The following is a 19,337-nucleotide window of genomic DNA, read 5'->3' as shown; positions in this document are numbered from 1 at the left end:
GCTGCCTCACTCTACATTTAGTCCTGCTTGTACAAAGCAGGACTAAATGTAGAGAGGGCAACTTCCCCACAAGGACACCGCTGCCGCCCCGAGGCCGGGCCTCGGTGGCCTTGTGGGGAATCCGGGCCTGGGTAAAGTAGGGAAGTGTTTTTGCTGTTAGTGTGCTGTTGGGGAAATGTATCTTTACCTTTTGTCCCAGAGACACAACAGGAAGTGAGAGGAAATCTCTATACAGTAAGGGGAATTCTCCCCTTGGGGCATAATTTCTTGTTCTGGTGACAACTCTTGCATTTCGTATGTCCCATCACTTTCCATTTCAATGACAATAGTCACAAGTTCAAAAAGAGAATGTGAATCTACCTACAAGAGACACCGATGGTAATCAAAAGCTGACAGGGGTTCTAATCCTTCCCCAGTCCATGCAAAATAATGACAAATTTGGGCTATACATACACTTTAAGAGTTTTTATTTGCAGACATTTGAAGCCACTTTAAACTAAAGGGAGCTGTGTGGAGATGTGGCAGAACACACTAATCTGTTCAAGTTAGGTAGGGAACGAGATTCACGGACTATTATGGCTAATAGATGGAGCCGTGGAGCAAAGGAATTTCCATCTGGTGTTCATCATGCTCTGCAAACCTCGTTTGCATAGCTGTTCACTGTGTAAACGGGTTATAAATTAACCCCTAACTGATCATTTATCAAATTACTGAACTGCTGTATGTCTAATGTCTGTTTTTCTTGGAAATGTATTCTTTTTATTTGTCATCTGTAGCTAGAACAACATCTGGTATTAGGTGTGTTACAATGTTTTAATATGTGGCACAGCTTTGAAATATGAAATTGCTCCATTTAAATTTTTCTTACAATGTCATTAATGATTAACATAGTGACATGATTAACATAGTCATCCTTATAGAGCTGCCAAGGTTGTTCATTATGTACAATGCCATTTTGCATATCATGCTCTTATATTTATGGTGCATTACCTCCATCACCTCTATGCTACAGCACAATAGCTCTAATAGCTAATTTGCGACCTTATCAAGTCATGTCTCAGGTCATTCTGTCTTGGTTTGTTTCCCATCTAGTTTATAATTCAGGCAATCAGCAGTAAAGTGAAGTCCTATATAAAACTCATTAGGTCACCTACAGACTATAGTTCATCAGCAAACCAGGTTCAGCAGAGTTGACCACTTTGTACGCTTCTTTGGTTTTCACTGATTGTACCCTTTCTTGGTAATATATTCCAATCTATCTTCTCTATTACCCAGCTTTCCAATTTCAAACTGGAATTGCTCCCAAGTATTGATCTAGCCCCCAGTCGTTTCATTAATCTGCCCTTTTGTCATGTACAGTAGCCCATTCCAGTCCATATCTGCAATTTGCTATTTGAAATCTCCCCTGCTTAAAATATATGTAAACCCAAATCTCATGTAAGCTTTACCATATTGTAATTTCAAGGCATGTTTAATATATATAAATCTGTAGCTTTATAATAACTGGTGATCCTGCCGTAAAGGACCTTGTTCACATATGTCCTGTTATAAGGTGACAACGCTCTGTACCTTTCTTCCAATTGTACTCTTGTGCTGTCACGCTGTGACACAGGCTAAGTTGAGAAAAAGAGAAAGTGTTTTATTTTTAAAAATACATCAACTGTCAAATGTTGTTCAGTTAGGACTAAATCTGTTTTAATTATTTAAGACTGAAATCGTTGTAAAATATTCAGCTTCGTTAAGTCTTTGGGACCTCGAGAGATACATTTGTAACTGTAACTAATTAGTAGATAAACACTTGGTTTTACAGACTGTTACATAAAAACCATTAGAGCACTCCATCCATGAAATGAATTGAATCTCTCATTGATTTTGTATGCATAAAATGAGGATAGGTCTTTCAGTTACTATAGCTCTCTATAACTGGTAATAGACTGAAGAGAAATTTGCATTAAAGTGGTCCAGTTAGTAACTTTACAGGTCTGAAGTATGAATATATTCTAAACATGGCACAATAATAATGATAATAATAATAATAATAATGTTAATAAAAAGCTGTATCTTTTATGTCTAAAAAAAAAAAGGTCCTTGAGCTCCAGGCAAATGACTATGCCTTGACTAAGTGGGAGGTAATGCCCATGGTGAAGTATGCTTCTAACCAATGTACTGGTAAGGGTTACCAGTTTAGTCACATGTGATGTGTAGATCCTCCTGGTCTCTTTTAGAGCTTCTTTTTATTTAAATATAAAAGTTCTATTAAATGTACCTTCTCATGATTTTACTTCCTGTAGATCAAAGATTGATACTTCCATTGGTCAGCATAGCAAATGTAACTGAGGGTAATAATTTTAATTGCTTACTGTAATGGAAATCATAGGCACTAGCCCCTTCATTAAAATAATTCCATATGTACCGAAGAAGTGTCATTTTTAAACTACACAGTCCTTTGGTAATGCAGGAAAATGCAAATAAAGTAGCCTGACTGGTGAATGTGGTTTTCACATAGAAGGAAGTACCTGAAAGGGTTTAGGTGACAGATTGTCCAGGTATACAGAGCCTTATTCTGCAGAGATTCAAAAGCCTGATGTAGGTGTTTGCTAAGTGGGTGTAGAAGCTCCGCTTCAACCAAAAAAAAACATTTTTCCGAGAAATGTAAGAATGTCTATCAGGTTTAAAAGGATGTCAGCAAGGGGTAGTTGGATGAGAAAGGGAGTGGGGGTGCATGACTGTATGGTCCTTGGATCCCTGCAGAGGGACATGTTTTTAATTATGAACATTATTAGCCAAGGCCCTGTAATCTGCAATAGGATCTATTCAGTTGCTCCTGGTGTGTATTCTGGTGCCCAGTAGCCACCACTGGACTGAGCACCAAATGACATCAACTTATTATCACCACTTTTCGATCCCCAGCAAAGCTTGTGAGACAGCAGTGGAGCAAAGATTCCAAAGCTCTATACCACTGGACTTAAAATAAGAAGTAATGTCTCAATGTATTCACCTTTTTAAGCTAATGTTTCCTCTACCCTGTCATGCCTACACCTACCTGGCATTAGTCTCAATTGGATTGTGTGCTCTCATGACATTCATAATAACACCGTTGAAGGGAAACTTAACAGTTTAAAATAAACCTAATTTTTTTACATTTTTAAACTGATGTTTTTCCAATTTATACATATATGTGTTTTTTTTACAAATACACATTTAAATTTGTACTAAACTCTAACTTTTTTTTCAATAAGGAATCCAGATCAAGCAAATTATTACTATAAATATTTACAATCATCATGTTTCCAAACTGGCTCTAACTTTCTCAGCTCCACTTATCAGCTGAACATCCTGTCCAATACAAGATCATAAGGGACAGGACAGTCTGGAGCAGCTGTCCATCCACTAGCTTGAAGAAGGGTGGGAGGAAGGAAGGGAGCCTGTAGCTGACTTGCCATGCTATGCCTGTGTGTTTGTGGAGACACACATACAGTAGCTTACTTAGACACACTAGGGTGGCTCCATAGGACTCGATGGAAAGGAGCCACCTAAAACAGGATATCAGGGCTAGTGCTCAGGGCTTCAGTTAATCCTGCAGGAAGCTAAAACTTTTAAATATCAAGAAGCAGAATCCATTGTAAGCAATTTAATCAGCATTTGAAAAAGCTTAAAAACCTTTTGATTTTAATATTACTTCAATATGGTCTACCCCCATGGCATAGGATTTGCAAAGCAGTTTGCCTTCAGACACGCTCTCTCTGATTGAAACCCTTTCCCTCTGAAGAGAGTCCTTTCCCTCTGAAGAGAGTCATTCCTCTGGCTCAATTAATTTTGTGCATAAATCAGAGCTTGATCTGTTGAGTACTAAGGTCAACAGGCTTTTTTTTAGCAAAGCAGTTTAGCATAGCTTGGAAAACATATAAAAAGCACCCTATAGCTCTGTCTGCTGGCTTGAAATAAAAATACTAAATAGGTAAAGTGTAGGTAAAGTGTAGGTCCTTTTTATTATAACATTATATTTTAATTTTATATTAAAAAGGACCTACATACAAATCCACTACACACTCCCTTTATTATGGTCATTTGCTTTATTTTAACATTTGTTGACCCGTCACATTTACAATGAATGCTGCATGCCAGGAGAGATTGTCCTCTGCCACGCATAGATCACCATTTCATCTCCTGAGCTGTTCTCAGTGAACCGGTTCAGTGTGGCAGCTGCATTGTGTGTCCGGAGCCCTTGGGGAGGAGATTTTACTACGTCTGGAGAAGAACAGTCTGAATATTTTTGTATCACTCCAGATCCCCTGAGCAAAAGAGCAAGGGCTCTGCAAGGAGATAGAAGCATGTGTTGCCTGCAAGAATCCTATCAGTGTCAAAAATGACATCACACTCTTCAAGGTTAACAGATTTTGTACCCTGGAGAGCCGCCGCAGCAACCTTTAACTCTTTCACACCTCATTCTGAGATGCTCCTGGCAGTTTTCCATTAAAGACAATCTCTCAGAAAGGAAGATTCTCTGACTCACGTGCCGTCTAGTAGTTCTCAGTTGGTGAAGTTGAACATCTTCTTTGAACCTAGTATGTAGTCCTTTCAAGGTTGGGCTCATGCTAGACTCTGAATATTAATTCTTGATATAAGAGTAGGCTTACCAATTAAAGGTTTATGTTTTTTCATTGATTGAGCTTTGCTTACCTTGAAACCGAGTGTTCAGTGTGATTTACTACAGGAATTTGTATACTGCCGACAATTTACGCAGCACTTTACATACTGTACATTCACATCAGTCCCTGCCCTTAAGGAGCTTACAATCTAAGGTCCCTATTGTACACACATACCAGGCCAATCTAGACAGGAGCCAATTAACCTTTCAGCATGTCTTTGGTGTGTGTGTGTGTGTGTGTGGGGGGGGGGACGACACACACAACCACAGGGAGAACATGCAAACTCCATGCAGATAGTGCTGTGGGTGACTGGAATTTAAATTGGGGACCCTCAGTACTGCAAGGCAGAAGTGCTAACAACTAGGCCTCTGTGCTGCCCTGTGAGATTGGGAGACTACCAGTAGTTTGAAAGTTCCTGCCTTGTCAACTTCCTGACTACACACCCTGCCTACAAAGTCATTGGTGTAAATATCAGCATGAAATAGAAAAGTCCTGTTGTTAAAGGAAACCTGTACAAAGGGTAAATGTAGGCAGCCATTGTTGAGCCCTCATTTTAAAATAATAGTTGCCTGGCTGTTAAGTTGATCCATGGGTTTTTAGAATATGTAGATCAGAAATTCTTATTTATTATATTTGTATTAAGAAGTTATATATTACCAAAAAGGAAGCAAAACATAAAAATATAAACATTTCCCAAATTTTGAAATCCAAAATTGATGCTGCATTAGTTCCTCCATAAGCATCGTTTGGTCTACCATATTATACCATGCGGTAAAAGGAGGAGCCATAGGTTACTTCTAATGTTAAACTAAATTGCTCTTTACAGTGTTTAATAAATGAGGAAGCAATATAAGGAACATAGGGGCAAATCTAAATTGTTCATAATTGTTCAATTGTACATTATTACAAAACTTTAATCCTTTTGTCAAAGAACAAATGAAAACAGTACAATACAAATTAAATAACGTAGATCTGATGAACACTCCCAGAGAAATCGTAACATATAACAGGTTTAAAAAAAAATAAAAGGTAACAGGCCCGCTTTGACCATTGGATAGAATCTGGCCTGTGGTTTGCTGATGCTGCCCCATTTTTACTGCTGTGCGGCTGGCTAATTGCTATCACAGTCTCATTAAGAATTAAGAGATCATAAAGCATATTGGCGTTCGATAGGCAGGTAATAAAACTATGTTCTGGGGGTACTCAGAAATACAAAAACTGCTGTGTTAATGATAGTGACAGACTGTGTCATATATGTCATTTTATTATTTTGCCCATTGTCCCACTCTAGTCTCAACTTAAAGGCCATGTTTACAGCCAGGTATAAGGGTCAAAGGAAACACAGGGTGTCTGCATTAAATCAGTGATATTAGTTTAGATTTTTTGGTGGACATGACAGGTTCACTTTCATGCAGTAACAGTTTTGTCTGAAACAAGTGATGAGCTGCTTTCATACAAGTGCCAGTTCATAATGCATGATTAGCATACTTAGGAGAAGACTGACAGAGCAATAAGTAAATGTTTAAATTTGTGGGGGGGGGGGGAAATCTTCCTATAGCCCATAAAATGAACATTCTAATTTAGAATTATGCACACTCACAGTCACTGGTCTGTGTAATCATGACCATTTAGGATATGGTTTGATCATTGTTTGATCACAGAGTAGCTGCGACGACAGCTGCTGAAACACTAAGGCAGAAATATGCATTTCAGTATATTTACCAGAATTAATATATTTTTATAAGACATAACAGATACTTAAAGCAAAGGTGACCTTTAAGCTCCATCACTTTTAATATTCTTTGTCCTAATGGCAAGATTGAACTCTTCCATAAAACACTGGCATAATAGTGCTTTCAAGACATATTTTTTTAGTAGATTTGAAAGGCTTCCTTTTTAATAGTCTTTATGCTTAGTGCACAAGATCAGCATATCGATAATTAGAACGGAGTGTGTCATTAAAGTTAATTTTGCATTTTTTTAACAATGACATCACTGATTGTGAATGGAACATATATAAGCTATAATGTGCCGCCAGAGGCGGCTCTAGAGTTTGCGAGGCCTTAGGCGAAACCTAAACATGAGGCCCCGCTCAGGCCTGTGGGGGCTCACCAGGGCTGTGTGGAGTCTCACCAGGGTTCTGTGGGGTTTAACCAGGCTGGTGAGATCCCTCGGAGCCCTGGTGAGACCCCCACAGAGCCCTGGTTAAAACAAGGCTCTGTAGGGTCTCACCAGGGCTCTGTGGGGGCTCACCAGGGCTGTGTGGAGTCTCACCAGGGTTCTGTGGGGTTTAACCAGGCTGGTGAGATCCCTCGGAGCCCTGGTGAGACCCCCACAGAGCCCTGGTTAAAACAAGGCTCTGTAGGGTCTCACCAGGGCTCTGTGGGGGCTCACCAGGGCTGTGTGGAGTCTCACCAGGGTTCTGTGGGGTTTAACCAGGCTGGTGAGATCCCTCGGAGCCCTGGTGAGACCCCCACAGAGCCCTGGTTAAAACAAGGCTCTGTAGGGTCTCACCAGGGCTCTGTGGGGGCTCACCAGGGCTGTGTGGAGTCTCACCAGGGTTCTGTGGGGTTTAACCAGGCTGGTGAGATCCCTCGGAGCCCTGGTGAGACCCCCACAGAGCCCTGGTTAAAACAAGGCTCTGTAGGGTCTCACCAGGGCTCTGTGGGGGCTCACCAGGGCTGTGTGGAGTCTCACCAGGGTTCTGTGGGGTTTAACCAGGCTGGTGAGATCCCTCGGAGCCCTGGTGAGACCCCCACAGAGCCCTGGTTAAAACAAGGCTCTGTAGGGTCTCACCAGGGCTCTGTGGGGGCTCACCAGGGCTGTGTGGAGTCTCACCAGGGTTCTGTGGGGTTTAACCAGGCTGGTGAGATCCCTCGGAGCCCTGGTGAGACCCCCACAGAGCCCTGGTTAAAACAAGGCTCTGTAGGGTCTCACCAGGGCTCTGTGGGGGCTCACCAGGGCTGTGTGGAGTCTCACCAGGGTTCTGTGGGGTTTAACCAGGCTGGTGAGATCCCTCGGAGCCCTGGTGAGACCCCCACAGAGCCCTGGTTAAAACAAGGCTCTGTAGGGTCTCACCAGGGCTCTGTGGGGGCTCACCAGGGCTGTGTGGAGTCTCACCAGGGTTCTGTGGGGTTTAACCAGGCTGGTGAGATCCCTCGGAGCCCTGGTGAGACCCCCACAGAGCCCTGGTTAAAACAAGGCTCTGTAGGGTCTCACCAGGGCTCTGTGGGGGTCTAACCAGCCTTGTTAGACCCCACAGACAGCTGGTGAGACCCCACAGAGCCCTTGTTAAACCGGGGCTACCTTGGGTCTCCACAGGAGTCTCTAGGGTCACAGGGCTCTCACCATTGCTGTAGCCTGTGAAGGCTGCCTCTCACCAGGACTGTGCAAGGAGTGTCTCACGGGTGGGAGCGTCTCACGGGCGGGAGCGTGCAGGACGATCCACCCTCCCAGCCAGATTTAACTCCGCCCTCCCAGCCAGATTCAACTCCGCCTCCTCCCAGCCAGATTCAACTCCGCCCTCCCAGCCAGATTGGGATCCTCGCACGGTGGATGGGAGGGGTGAGATGGCTTCCGAGTGGCTGGTGGGCGGAGCTCCAGAAGACCACTGGCGAATGGATGGACCGAGGAAACAGATAAGCTCTCAGCCCTGTCGCTGTCAAACGGAGAGCCTCCATTTGACAGCGACAGGGCTAAGAGCTCACGACGTTACCTGGCTCTGAGGTAATGTGACGGCAGGGCAAATTAGGCGGTCGCGAGGCCCTTGGGAGCGTGAGGCCTAAGGCGATCGCCTAATTTGCCTAATTAAAGAGCTGCCTCTGTGTGCCGCACATTAACAACCAGCGACACACTTTTTTGTATGTGAATTGCGGTGCATTGCCTCTTAGGGGATCGTTTGTAAAAGTTCTGTCCGGCATATAGCTGATTGGGTGCCATTTTCGGCACTAGTGCTCCTAGATGGCGCTGATGAATATGGCAAATTCCTATACCCATCAGCGCCATCTTAGGGGATGTAGTAGGGTTGCCACCTTTTCTTCAAGGGAAACCCAAACACTCTAGTGACACGCGCTGCATTTATTGGGGGGAGAATATAGAGGAGAGAGCGAAGAGAGGCAGCCAGGGGAGGGAGTAAGGAGACCGGCTATAGAGGACTACAAATACCAGCAATACAATACACAGCAATACAAAATAATATGAAGCTACCTACCCTGTCTTGTTCAGGGGTGGCTCCCTGATGTCTCAGGTGGCCTGTGCAGGCTCTCACCAGGGCTGTGAGGGTTCTCAGGTGCACTCCGCGGGTTCTCAGGTAGACTCTGCAGGCTCTCGGGTGGGCTGTGCGGACTCTCAGATGGGCTATGCTGGCTCTCAGGTGGGCTGTGCACGCTCTCAGGGGGGCTGTGCACGCTCTCAGGTGGGCTGTGCACGCTCTCAGGGGGGCTATGCACGCTCTCAGGGGGGCTATGCACGCTCTCAGGTGGGCTGTGCACACTCTCAGACTCCAAAACCAGACTGTATGGGTGAATCCCAGACAGGTGGCAACCCTAGACGCAAGTGCTGTGAACTTTTATAAATGAAGCCCTTATTGTTAATTGCATCCCAATACAGAGATGCGGTTGCTCTGTGCATCATAGTGTTCTGCATCTTAAAAAATAGAGTATTACTATTTTTTCCTGTGCATTGACAGCCCATTTAAAATGAATGGAATGGCTAATTCAATTTAACCTAACACATAAAAATGCATTTCTTGACAGGCACTGCTTTGTATGCATGGGCTGTTGAAGTGGTCCTAAATCCTAATGCAGTCCTAGGTACCAGCCAACAGCCAAACACAGCAATGGCAGCCACATGTGTGGTCACTGTTCACAGTGCAGAATCTGTCTTTAGTCAGAGACACTGGCTGCCTCTGTATGTAGGTCATCCCTTGACCATGCCCATGTGTCCTGATGGGGGCAGCTAAAGGGAGCCTAGAAAAACTGATAAATATTAAACAGATTTGTCTGTTGTATCAGGTTAAGGCAGGACAAATCCTGGTCACTGAAAAACATCCCCTGCTGCCCATAAACACACCCACTCAGACCTGCTTGCCACATAGGTAATCTGCTAGATGGAGTGCTTTGAAGCAGAACCCGGCTGATGCCATGTATAGCTATGTATTATTACATTATTATAGCTCCTTATTTCAATTACTCTTACGCCAGATGTAATGGGACGCACACCTTCCAAAAAGTTCAACTTTTGTCTCGTCAGTCCACAGAGTATTTTCCCAAAAGTGTTGGGGATCATCAAGATGTTTTCTGGCATAACTGAGACAAGCTTTTATGTTCTTTTTGCTCATCAGCGGTTTGTGTCTTGGAACTCTGCCATGCAGGCCATTTTTGCCCAGTCTCTTTCTTATGGTGGAGTCATGAACACTGACCTGAACTGAGGCAAGTGAGGCCTGCAGTTCTTTGGATGTTGTTGTGGAGTCTTTTGTGACCTCTTGGATGAGTCGTTGCTGCGCTCTTGGGATAATTTTGGTTGGCCGCCCACTCCTGGGAAGGCTCACCACTGTTCCATGTTTTCGCCATTTGTGGATAATGGCTCTCACTGTGGTTCGCTGGAGTCCCAAAGTTTTAGAAATGGGTTTATAACCTTTTCCAGACTGATAGATCTCAATTAGTATTAATATTATTCAGAATGTATATAGCGCCAACAGTTTGCTCAGTGCTTTACAATATAAGGGAGACATTACAATACAAGACAAGACGGTAAGGAGGGCCCTGCCCGTGAGGGCTTACAGTCTAAAAGGGAGGGGGAAGTGATAAATGAGGAGGTAGCTGTGTGGAGATGAATTGTTTGATAAAGTGATAGTTCAGTGGTCAGGTTGAGGTGGGATAGGCTTCCTTGAAGAAATTAGTCTTAAGGGATCGCCTAAAGGCAGTCAGAGTGGGAGATAGTCGGACCGGTTGGGGTAGAGAGTTCCATAGGATGGGAGAGGCTCTAGTGAAGTCCTGGAGGCGAGCATGGGAGGAGTTGATGAGGAGCTGGAAAGTAGAAGGTCATTTGAAGAGCGGAGGGGACGGTTATGGTGGTACTTTAAGACAAGGTTTGAGATGTAGCCGGGGGCAGAGTTGTGGATGGCTTTGTAAGTGGTTGTTAATATTTTTAACTTTATCCTCTGAGCTAGTAGAAGCCAGTGCAGGGATTGGCAGAGGGGGTTTGCAGACACTGAGTGGTTGGTCAGGTGGAGGAGTCTAGCAGCTGAATTAATGATAGACTGAAGGGGGGATAGCCTGTGTAGTGGAAGGCCAATGAGGAGGGAGTTGCAGTAGTCAAGACGAGACAAGGGAGTGGATGAGAGATTTAGCAGTTTCATTGGTGAGAAAGGGGGCATATTTTGGAGATGTTTTACGAAGGTGAAGAGGATTTGAAAAGCGAATGGATGTGAGGAATAAAGATGATGTCCGAGTCAAAGATGACACCTAGGACCTTGGCATGGGGGGGAGGGCTGGACAGTTGTGTTAACAATCGCTAGGGAAAAGTTGGGGGAAGGTGCACAGGTTGGAGAGGAAACCTCAGGAGCTCAGTTTTTGAAAGGTTGAGTTTTAAGTAGTGTTGCGACATCCAGATTGATATGACAGTTAGTAGAATAGTGACACGCAAGGACACTGAGGGGGTGAGTTGTGGAGTAGAAAGATAGATTTGAGTGTCATCAGCATTGAGATGGTATTGGAAGCCATGTGAGGTTATTAACTGACCAAGGGACGAGGTGTAGATAGAGAAAAGAAGGGGTCCAAGGACAGAGCCTTGGGGGACCCCTACAGAAAGAGGAAGAGGGGGGAGGATGTAGATTTGTAGGTGACACTAAAGGAGCGCTTAGATAGGTAGGAGGAGCACCATGAGAGAGCAGAGTCTTGTAGGCCAAGTGAGTGGAGTTTTTTTTGAGGAGGAGCAGGTGATCAACAGTGTCAAAAGCAGCAGAAATGTCTAATAGCAAGAGTAAGGTGTAGTGGCCATTGTTTTTAGCTGTGATTAGGTCGTTATTGAGTTTTAGGAGGGCGGTTTCAGTGGAGTGTAGGGGGCGAAAGGCAGACTGTAAGGGATCGAGAAGGTTGTTACTTTCTTTCTAATTTTTTTCCTGGATTTCTTTGGATCTCGGCATGATGTGTAGCTTTTAAGGATCTTTTGGTCTACTTCACTTTGTCAGTCAAGTCTTATTTAAGTGCTTTCTTGATTGCGAACAGGTGTGGCAGTAATCAGGCCTTGGTGTGGCTAGAGAAAGTGAACCCAGGTGTGATAAACCAGAGTTAAGTAATGTTTTAACATGGGGAGAGGCAAACACTTTTTCACAGAGGGCCATGTGGGTTTAGATTTTGTTTTCCCCTAATAATAAAAACCTTCCTTTAAAAACTGCATGTTGTGTTTACTTGTGTTATCTTTGACTAATATTTAAATTTGTTTGATCTAAAACAATGAAAAATCAGGAAGGGGGCCAACACTTTTTCACACAACTGTATATAACACAGCTAGTTTTTTTCCTTTTACACAACTTGTGACTGCACAATAAAAGCAGTAGCAGCTCAATGATGAGCTCATCTCTCTGCTCTGCTAAGATGTACACAGCCCTGATAGACAGCAGACCCAACCTGGATACCTGATTTTTCTCTTCGTCAGTTACACTGTATAATGCTGGGCACACACCTTACAACCATCGCAAGACTTTTGTCTTGCAATGGTTGTAAGGTACTTAAAAAAACGTACGATCTGCCCATCTTGGACAAGCAGATCGTACTTGCGATGATCGCAAGCCGCGCCCCCCTGAGGGGCGGGCTTCCGATTACCGCAATGCCGAACGGGCAGTGTGCGCCCGTCCGGCTTTTATTGTACGAACATGCTACACACCCGCGGAACATCGTACGATGCTCGGCGGGTTTTCGAACATGTTCGTAAGTTAAAAGTCATGCGACCTTACAGTAGTAGAGGTCGCACGGCTTCCACACACTTTACGATAATCGTACGATCGCGGGATTTCCCGCGATTATCATACGATTATCGCAAGGTGTGTGGGGACCTTTACACAGCTAGGTTTTGTCCTTTCACCCAAGTTGTGACTGCACAGTGAAAGGAGAAGCAGCTCACTGATGAGCTTATCTCTCTGTCGCTCTGCTCTCTCCTGCATGCTCCCTGTTAGCACGAGAGCACTGCAGCACAACTAAACGGCTCTTGTGCTGCTTCTCCTTTTCTCAGTCTAAACTCTGCTGTACATGGGAGTGCAAGAGCCTGATACCAAGTCAAATTTAAATACTTACACTAGTTTCTTTGAAAAAATAAACAATTTTTAATGAATATGTACATGCAGGAATTTGTGTTCCTTTATCTGCCTGGAGTTTTTCTGAATTAAAGTTTTGTGTCACTTGTTTTGGAGAGGCTTTCTAATAGGAAAACCTAATATATAAATACATAGAAAACCCAACCTTGTATGTGAATTACAAATTCCTATAGCAAGCTATGACAGCCGGTCACTGTGGTTTGAGCCTTCAGTTCCTCTAGTTGACTGTGGCAGCATCCACCTGATATTATGACATTTCTGCAGCAAAGTCGATACGTTGTGGACTTAAGTTTGTAGTCGTGCTCTCTCTGGCCTTTATTTAATTGCTTTATTTAAATTCTGTTCAGCTAGAATCATATAACCGCATGTCATTAATACATTATTAATTCATTACAGAAATTACCATAATATGATTATGACGTATGAATGTATATGTATGTTCCATCCAAACTGAACAGTGCCGAGCCTAAAAGGCACAGAAATTAAGTGTGGTACCCCATAGCAGCCGGTCAGCAAGTATCTTTTGTTACTGAGTGCTGTATGGGCATTTGATCCGGTTGAGGTCTGACGCACTGGCATTAAAAGAAGGATAAGGATGACATACCTGTAGCATGCACCATCAAAAATAATTTATCAAGGGCAGCTCTCATTTTTACTTTTTTACTGGTGCAATTTGAAGTGATAAAGGGCTACCTTATATTTCTTTATGAATGGGCACCCTTTTACTGAAATATTAATCGCCAGACAATTAGCATACAGTGCAGTCAGCAATGTTAGCCTGCATGTTTCCATATAATAACATATTGCACAACATATTGTAAGGAGTACTTTTGATTTGGCTTGCGATTTGTCCATTCCGCCCAAGACCTACTTTTTAGGTGAAGCATCAAAGACAGATGTGTCCATTGAGAAGTGCTTTGTTGTAACTCAGAGCAACCAACCAAAACCCAAAAAGTCTGCTTTTTAACATTTTGCACGGGGGGCGGTAGGGGAGGCTCCATGAGGCTTAATGTGTTTTTAGGGTGAAGGTCCACTTTAAAAAAGAAGGCACCCTTCTCCTCTCAGACATGAACTTGTGAAGGGGTCCTATCAGATATTGACAGAAATTTTTAATTTACCTAGTAAGTACCATATTCTGCTTCCTTACTGGGTTCATTATGCCAAAGTAATCGAACCACAGGAATAACTTTATATTAAAAAAGGACTGCTGTGGTTATCTCCCTCTATGAACAGTTTAGATAGAGGGCTGCAGACTCTAGGATCAATGGGGTTGAAGTTTTAAGGGTCTCAGAAGACCCCTTAACTAGGTTGAAACATATCAGTTTGCCTAGTGGAATAATATCTCTCCAATCAGCCGCACAAAACCAAGGTCCATAAAAATCTAACTTTATTGTTGTAAATTCCATGCAAAGATCAAAATACAAGGTATACCCCACCATAGTATCTCTCCCACTCCAACACCTCTCATGCTTTCACCTTCTGGGCTTAACCATAGAGCATGATACGCAGTTGATTATGAATGCTTATCTGCACTCCCTAGTACAGCACACCATATTATGAACTAACCTTATTTTGGGGGCATGATTATTCTTGATAGCCTATCTGGATTAGGACGATAAAGGGTTCTCTTTAGAGTCGATGAGGTTTCAACACCCGCTGCAGAGCAACTGTAAGTCAGCTTCTGATAAGCAAGCACACTGGGACCTGTAATTCGTCAGTGTCCAGCGCTATGCAGATCGCAGAAAAGATACTGCTGTAGTGAAGTTGTGTATTGTGTTGCATTTCAGCTCAGGGTTTACTATGATTCTTAGCGCTTTACAGACAGAAAAGGAATCCTGAATATTTATACCTTCTGTTTGCCATGCAGGCCGGGTACATGTCTGGGATGCTGGTGCCGGTGGGAGTTGGCATAGCTGGAGCACTTCTTATTCTCGGAGCTCTGTACAGCATAAAGATTATGAATCGCCGCAGGAGAAATGGCTTCAAACGGCATAAAAAAAAGGTAAGAGGCAGCTTGTGCTTTTTATTCATTATTAAGTTCAGTCCAGTCTCTTCCTAACCTTGACACAGCAAGACCTTTTACTACAAACTTCTAGTTAAATGTTCAGCTACCTCAGGAGAGGCCAGAGCAAAGATGTCACCTCACCATAGATATAATGCTCTTTCCAGATTTGTTGTCTTTTAAAGCCCGGCTCCAGACATTTTTGGCGGGTTTTGGATATAGTAAGGGTGAGTTAAAACATCTTGCGTTTTGCATTGCTGGCTTTGTCCCCGTTGAGATTTTTCTTCATTTCTTGGTGGAAGAAGTGACGAAGAATATTGCCTGTGAGGCCACTACAAAAGTATGTTTATTTTTAGAAGGGTGGAAAAGGTTAGAACTTCTGTGAGGTTTTTATTACTCTCTGAGAATTCCTGTAATGTGACTCCTGTTCCCCTTATTTCTTGTTCTGGTATCACAGCAGTAAAAAGTGAGGGTACATTCCTCTAATGGAGTCACAGGAAGAAATAAAAACCTGGTAGAAGTTTCAGACTTTTCCCGCTCAAAACTGAAAAAAATAAATATCATACTGGTTTAATTTCTAGTTTTTTTTCTGGTGACTCTATAAAAGAGACATAGTCACCTTGCCCATTATTTGTAAAATGGCTGTGTCTTGCAAAGGGACCCCCGACCCCCTAATACTCCCTGGGGCTGAACAAGAGAAACCTTTAGTTTCTTCCATCCACACTAAACTGAAGTGTTCCCCGGGGGAGGCAAACTCCAGTCCTCCAGCTGTGGTATCCAATCATGCATCTGCCTCTTGGAGTAATATCTGTGGCTTGCAAATCCTAATGTGATTTGTATTTGCTCCACAGCTGGTAGGCCTTACTCTGCCATAGAGGAATCCCCATTGCCAGCTATTGTATTTAGCAGCTGCTGTTCCCACAGCTGCTGCATACCCTAACGGTGCCTGCAGCTGACTGAATGCAGCTGCTATTCAGCTGATAATTTTGCACCCAGCTCCAATTTTTCAGTCGACTTTTACCAAACTGGGTGCTGCTGACAAGGCCACCCAGAGCTTGAATTTTGACCGATTAATCAGAAATCATCTGCAATTCGAGCTGTGGCCGGCTTTAGACTCACTGCATTGTGTACTATCGCAGAGCCTAACAGTCTGCACGCCCTTTTACTGGCCCTCCTTCTTCCAATTCCAGTCCTGCTGCGCAGGAGATTACCGGAAGATATATCAAGTAAAATTCTGGTTCTTTATTGTTTGTTTGTTAGAAGTTCAGCAATAACGACTCAAAAAAAAAATAAATACTGCAGTATCTATCTCTTCCCAACCTCCTGCACTGCAGTGTTTTGTCGATAACAAAGTGGCAGATGCTCTTTAACGATTGTTCCATCTTTTGTTTCCTAAGCAGAGAGAATTTAACAGCATGCAAGACCGCGTCATGCTCTTAGCAGACAGTTCAGAAGATGAATTTTAAATGGGACGGCTTGGAGCTGCAAGGGGGACTTCATGACAGTTCTGCAAGATGAGAACACCAGTCCTGCAATCTCACTGCTATCAGCCAGCTGTGTAACAACCCTGTAGTGATCATCATGCATTGAGAACGGCAGCATGCTGTCTTGTACATGTCTGTTTTTATACGACAGTGAAATGATACGTGTTAATATGCAGAGTCCTAGTGCAACTGTGATATATGTTTTATAGCAAGCTATTTTTTGTACTGAGTTACGTTGTAACAATCACTATGCTGATCTTCTTGGAACAATGCAGGAGGTGTAAATAGAAAGAATTATGGTAACGGTGGAAACTGAGTTTACAGTGTTGGGTAACGGTAAATTAAAAAATGTTAATTAGCCTACCACACATAGATCTGCAAGGCTGAGCAGATGCATTAGAGGGGCTTTTTTTCCCTCATATGTTCCATACAGACTGAACAGAGCTCTTCTGGCATTGTAGTTTGGTTTTATAGAGCCCCTTGAGCATGCAATGGGTAGCATACAGATATTTCAGTTTCAGAGCTGTGTGATAGGTGATGAGACTGTCTTTCTTCTACTAATGTGTACCTGTTTATTCCTTGTGCCCAGTAAACCCAGCATACATCATACACAGCATTGCAAAGAAAATGCTTAGGTGTGACCTCATGTCAGGAGAACATATACAAAAATTGGAATGATACGGAGAAGCATGGCATTAGCATGTCCCCTGCACAAAGATGAAACGCAAATTAGTTAAGCTCTCCATATTTAAAAAAATAATACAATACATAGGTGATTCTTGTAATGCACTTTTTTTAAATTTGTTATAGTAATGGAGGCTGGTGAAGAAAGGAGTACTTTTGATTTGACTTTTGATTTGTCCATTCTGTCCAAGACCTACATTTTAGGTAAAGCATCAAAGACATATCTGTTCGTTGACAGCTGCAGACGGGACTATGACAAAAGCAAGATTTTTTTCCTTTTGTAACTTTTTTATTTCTAACATTTCTCTTTGGGCAGCATGGATTCTTCAGAAGGCTATTTGGCCATAATGACATTTAAAAGGTTTTAAGGATAACTGTACATTAAGTATAATTTTACTTTAATGGACTCTACCTCCCAAACTGTTATACCCACTTGTACTCTCTCCTGCTGAATCCACGCTGTGTGGCTCACGCATCAAAGTCTCCCGACTGGGCAGCTTCTTCTTCATATGGAGAGGCCATCTGTTGTATGTGGATGAAGTCTCCAGAGGAATATATACAGACTTTTCTGTACATGTGCAGAAGAAGAAACTGCCCACCAATCACTGCAGCTGCGGCTCCCAGTGGGCCACACATTGGATTTGGCAGGAGCAAGGACAAGTTAGTATTAAGAGTTTGTGGGGGGTGCCTAATTTAAAGGATAACTGTACTAAAAGAACAAAAAAATCAAAAGACTCACCACTCCAATTCCACCAGACTGCAAACCAATACAAATAGTAAATAAAAGTAAATCACCGGCACACACTTGAAGGGTTTTTAAAGTATTGATATGTTTATTCAACACCCAATGTCACATACTGTCATACGGTGCTAACGTTTCGGTTCCGCACAGGGATCCTTCATCAGAGCAACAGTTACACCTGTCAGTGTTTCGTGTCACTGTCGCTCTGATGAAGGATCCCTGTGCGGAACCGAAACGTTAGCACCGTATGACAGTATGTGACATTGGGTGTTGAATAAACATATCAATACTTTAAAAACCCTTCAAGTGTGTGCCGGTGATTTACTTTTATTTACTATTAGTGTTTTGCACGGCGCCATCCGTGTGGTCACCTGGGCACCACATATACCTTGTGGTTTTGAGACAGTGGCAGTGGGAATGGGATATGGACTTTTTTGCAAACCAATACAGACATCGGGTGCAGGCTGCAGTGTGCTCCCACTCGTCAAACAATATCTCTCCAATCAACTGCACAAAACCGAGGTCCCTGAAAATCCAACTTTATTGTTGTAAATTTCACCACCTGGGCTTAATCATAGAGGTCCTCTATGATTAAGCCCAGGTGGTGAAACCCGTGAGAGGCATTTTGAACTTTGCATGGAATTTACAACAATAAAATTGGGTTTTTGTGGACCTCGGTTTCGTTCAGTTGATTGGAGAGATATTGTACTAAAAGAATAGTTATCCTTTAATATGCTGCCTTAATCAAATTTTCAAAAAGATCAAGTTAATTTTCAATATTCAGTGAAACCACTTACATGTGTGGTGCATTGGATATCATCTAAGTGTTTGTTTGTTGACTGACTAAATTGCATTGTCATCCATAGAAGCTTGAATATGCCCTCAAAATAAGAAGGGGGTCAACTTCTGGCTGCATTTACAAACATGTCCAAAAATGACACCATTGTGATAATGAAGAATGGATGAACAGGATATTGCAGATTGGATGATTTAACACAGATTATTACTTGCCTAACTCCATGGTGCCACAACAGCCAGTGATCCAGTCCTGTTTTCTCCAAGGCCAGAATGTGTGTAGGCACTCCTACATCATCATGTGCAATGCAGTGCTGCTGGTCCCCATGATGATGATGGAAGAGGGGTGGTGACAAGACTAGTCTGAGTCCAGAAAGAAAATTGGTTTCAGGGATCTGGCCATCAGAAACATAACTGACAAGGAGGACGATTGTAGGACAGAGGATTTAAGTGAAAGTAAACCACTCATAAAAAGGTGCCACAGGAGCTGTTAGCCATAATGTGCCAGTATGTACAGTGATCTCCGGCACCTCCATCTTTATCACGGTCCTCTTCTGTGTTTCAAGTCTTCGGACGCTTGATTGGCCAGGTCCTGATGATGTAACTCCTGCGCATTTGCTATTGTATGTACTATTGTAGAAAACATATGCTGACAGGCAGGGAGAAACAT

At 43.0% G+C, this 19,337-nt stretch overlaps 1 protein-coding gene across 1 annotated transcript in view; it reads left to right on the top strand.

Moving 5' to 3' along the window:
• Positions 1-16,818, top strand: part of CUNH14orf37 (chromosome unknown C14orf37 homolog) — a 141,928-nt gene extending 125,110 nt beyond the window's left edge. Inside the window, exons 7-8 of the mRNA XM_018562167.1 lie at positions 14,828-14,962; positions 16,360-16,818. Coding sequence (XP_018417669.1) covers positions 14,828-14,962; positions 16,360-16,428 — 204 coding nt within the window. The 3' untranslated portion in view covers positions 16,429-16,818. The remainder of the gene's footprint in view (positions 1-14,827; positions 14,963-16,359) is intronic.
• Positions 16,819-19,337: the final 2,519 nt, after the last annotated feature.

This window comes from Nanorana parkeri, unplaced genomic scaffold (assembly GCF_000935625.1).
Source record: "Nanorana parkeri isolate BGI_ZX_2015 unplaced genomic scaffold, ASM93562v1 scaffold20, whole genome shotgun sequence".
Lineage (NCBI taxonomy): Eukaryota > Metazoa > Chordata > Amphibia > Anura > Dicroglossidae > Nanorana > Nanorana parkeri.
Note: the sequence above shows the minus strand (reverse complement) of the source record. Positions and strands in the feature narration are given on the sequence as shown.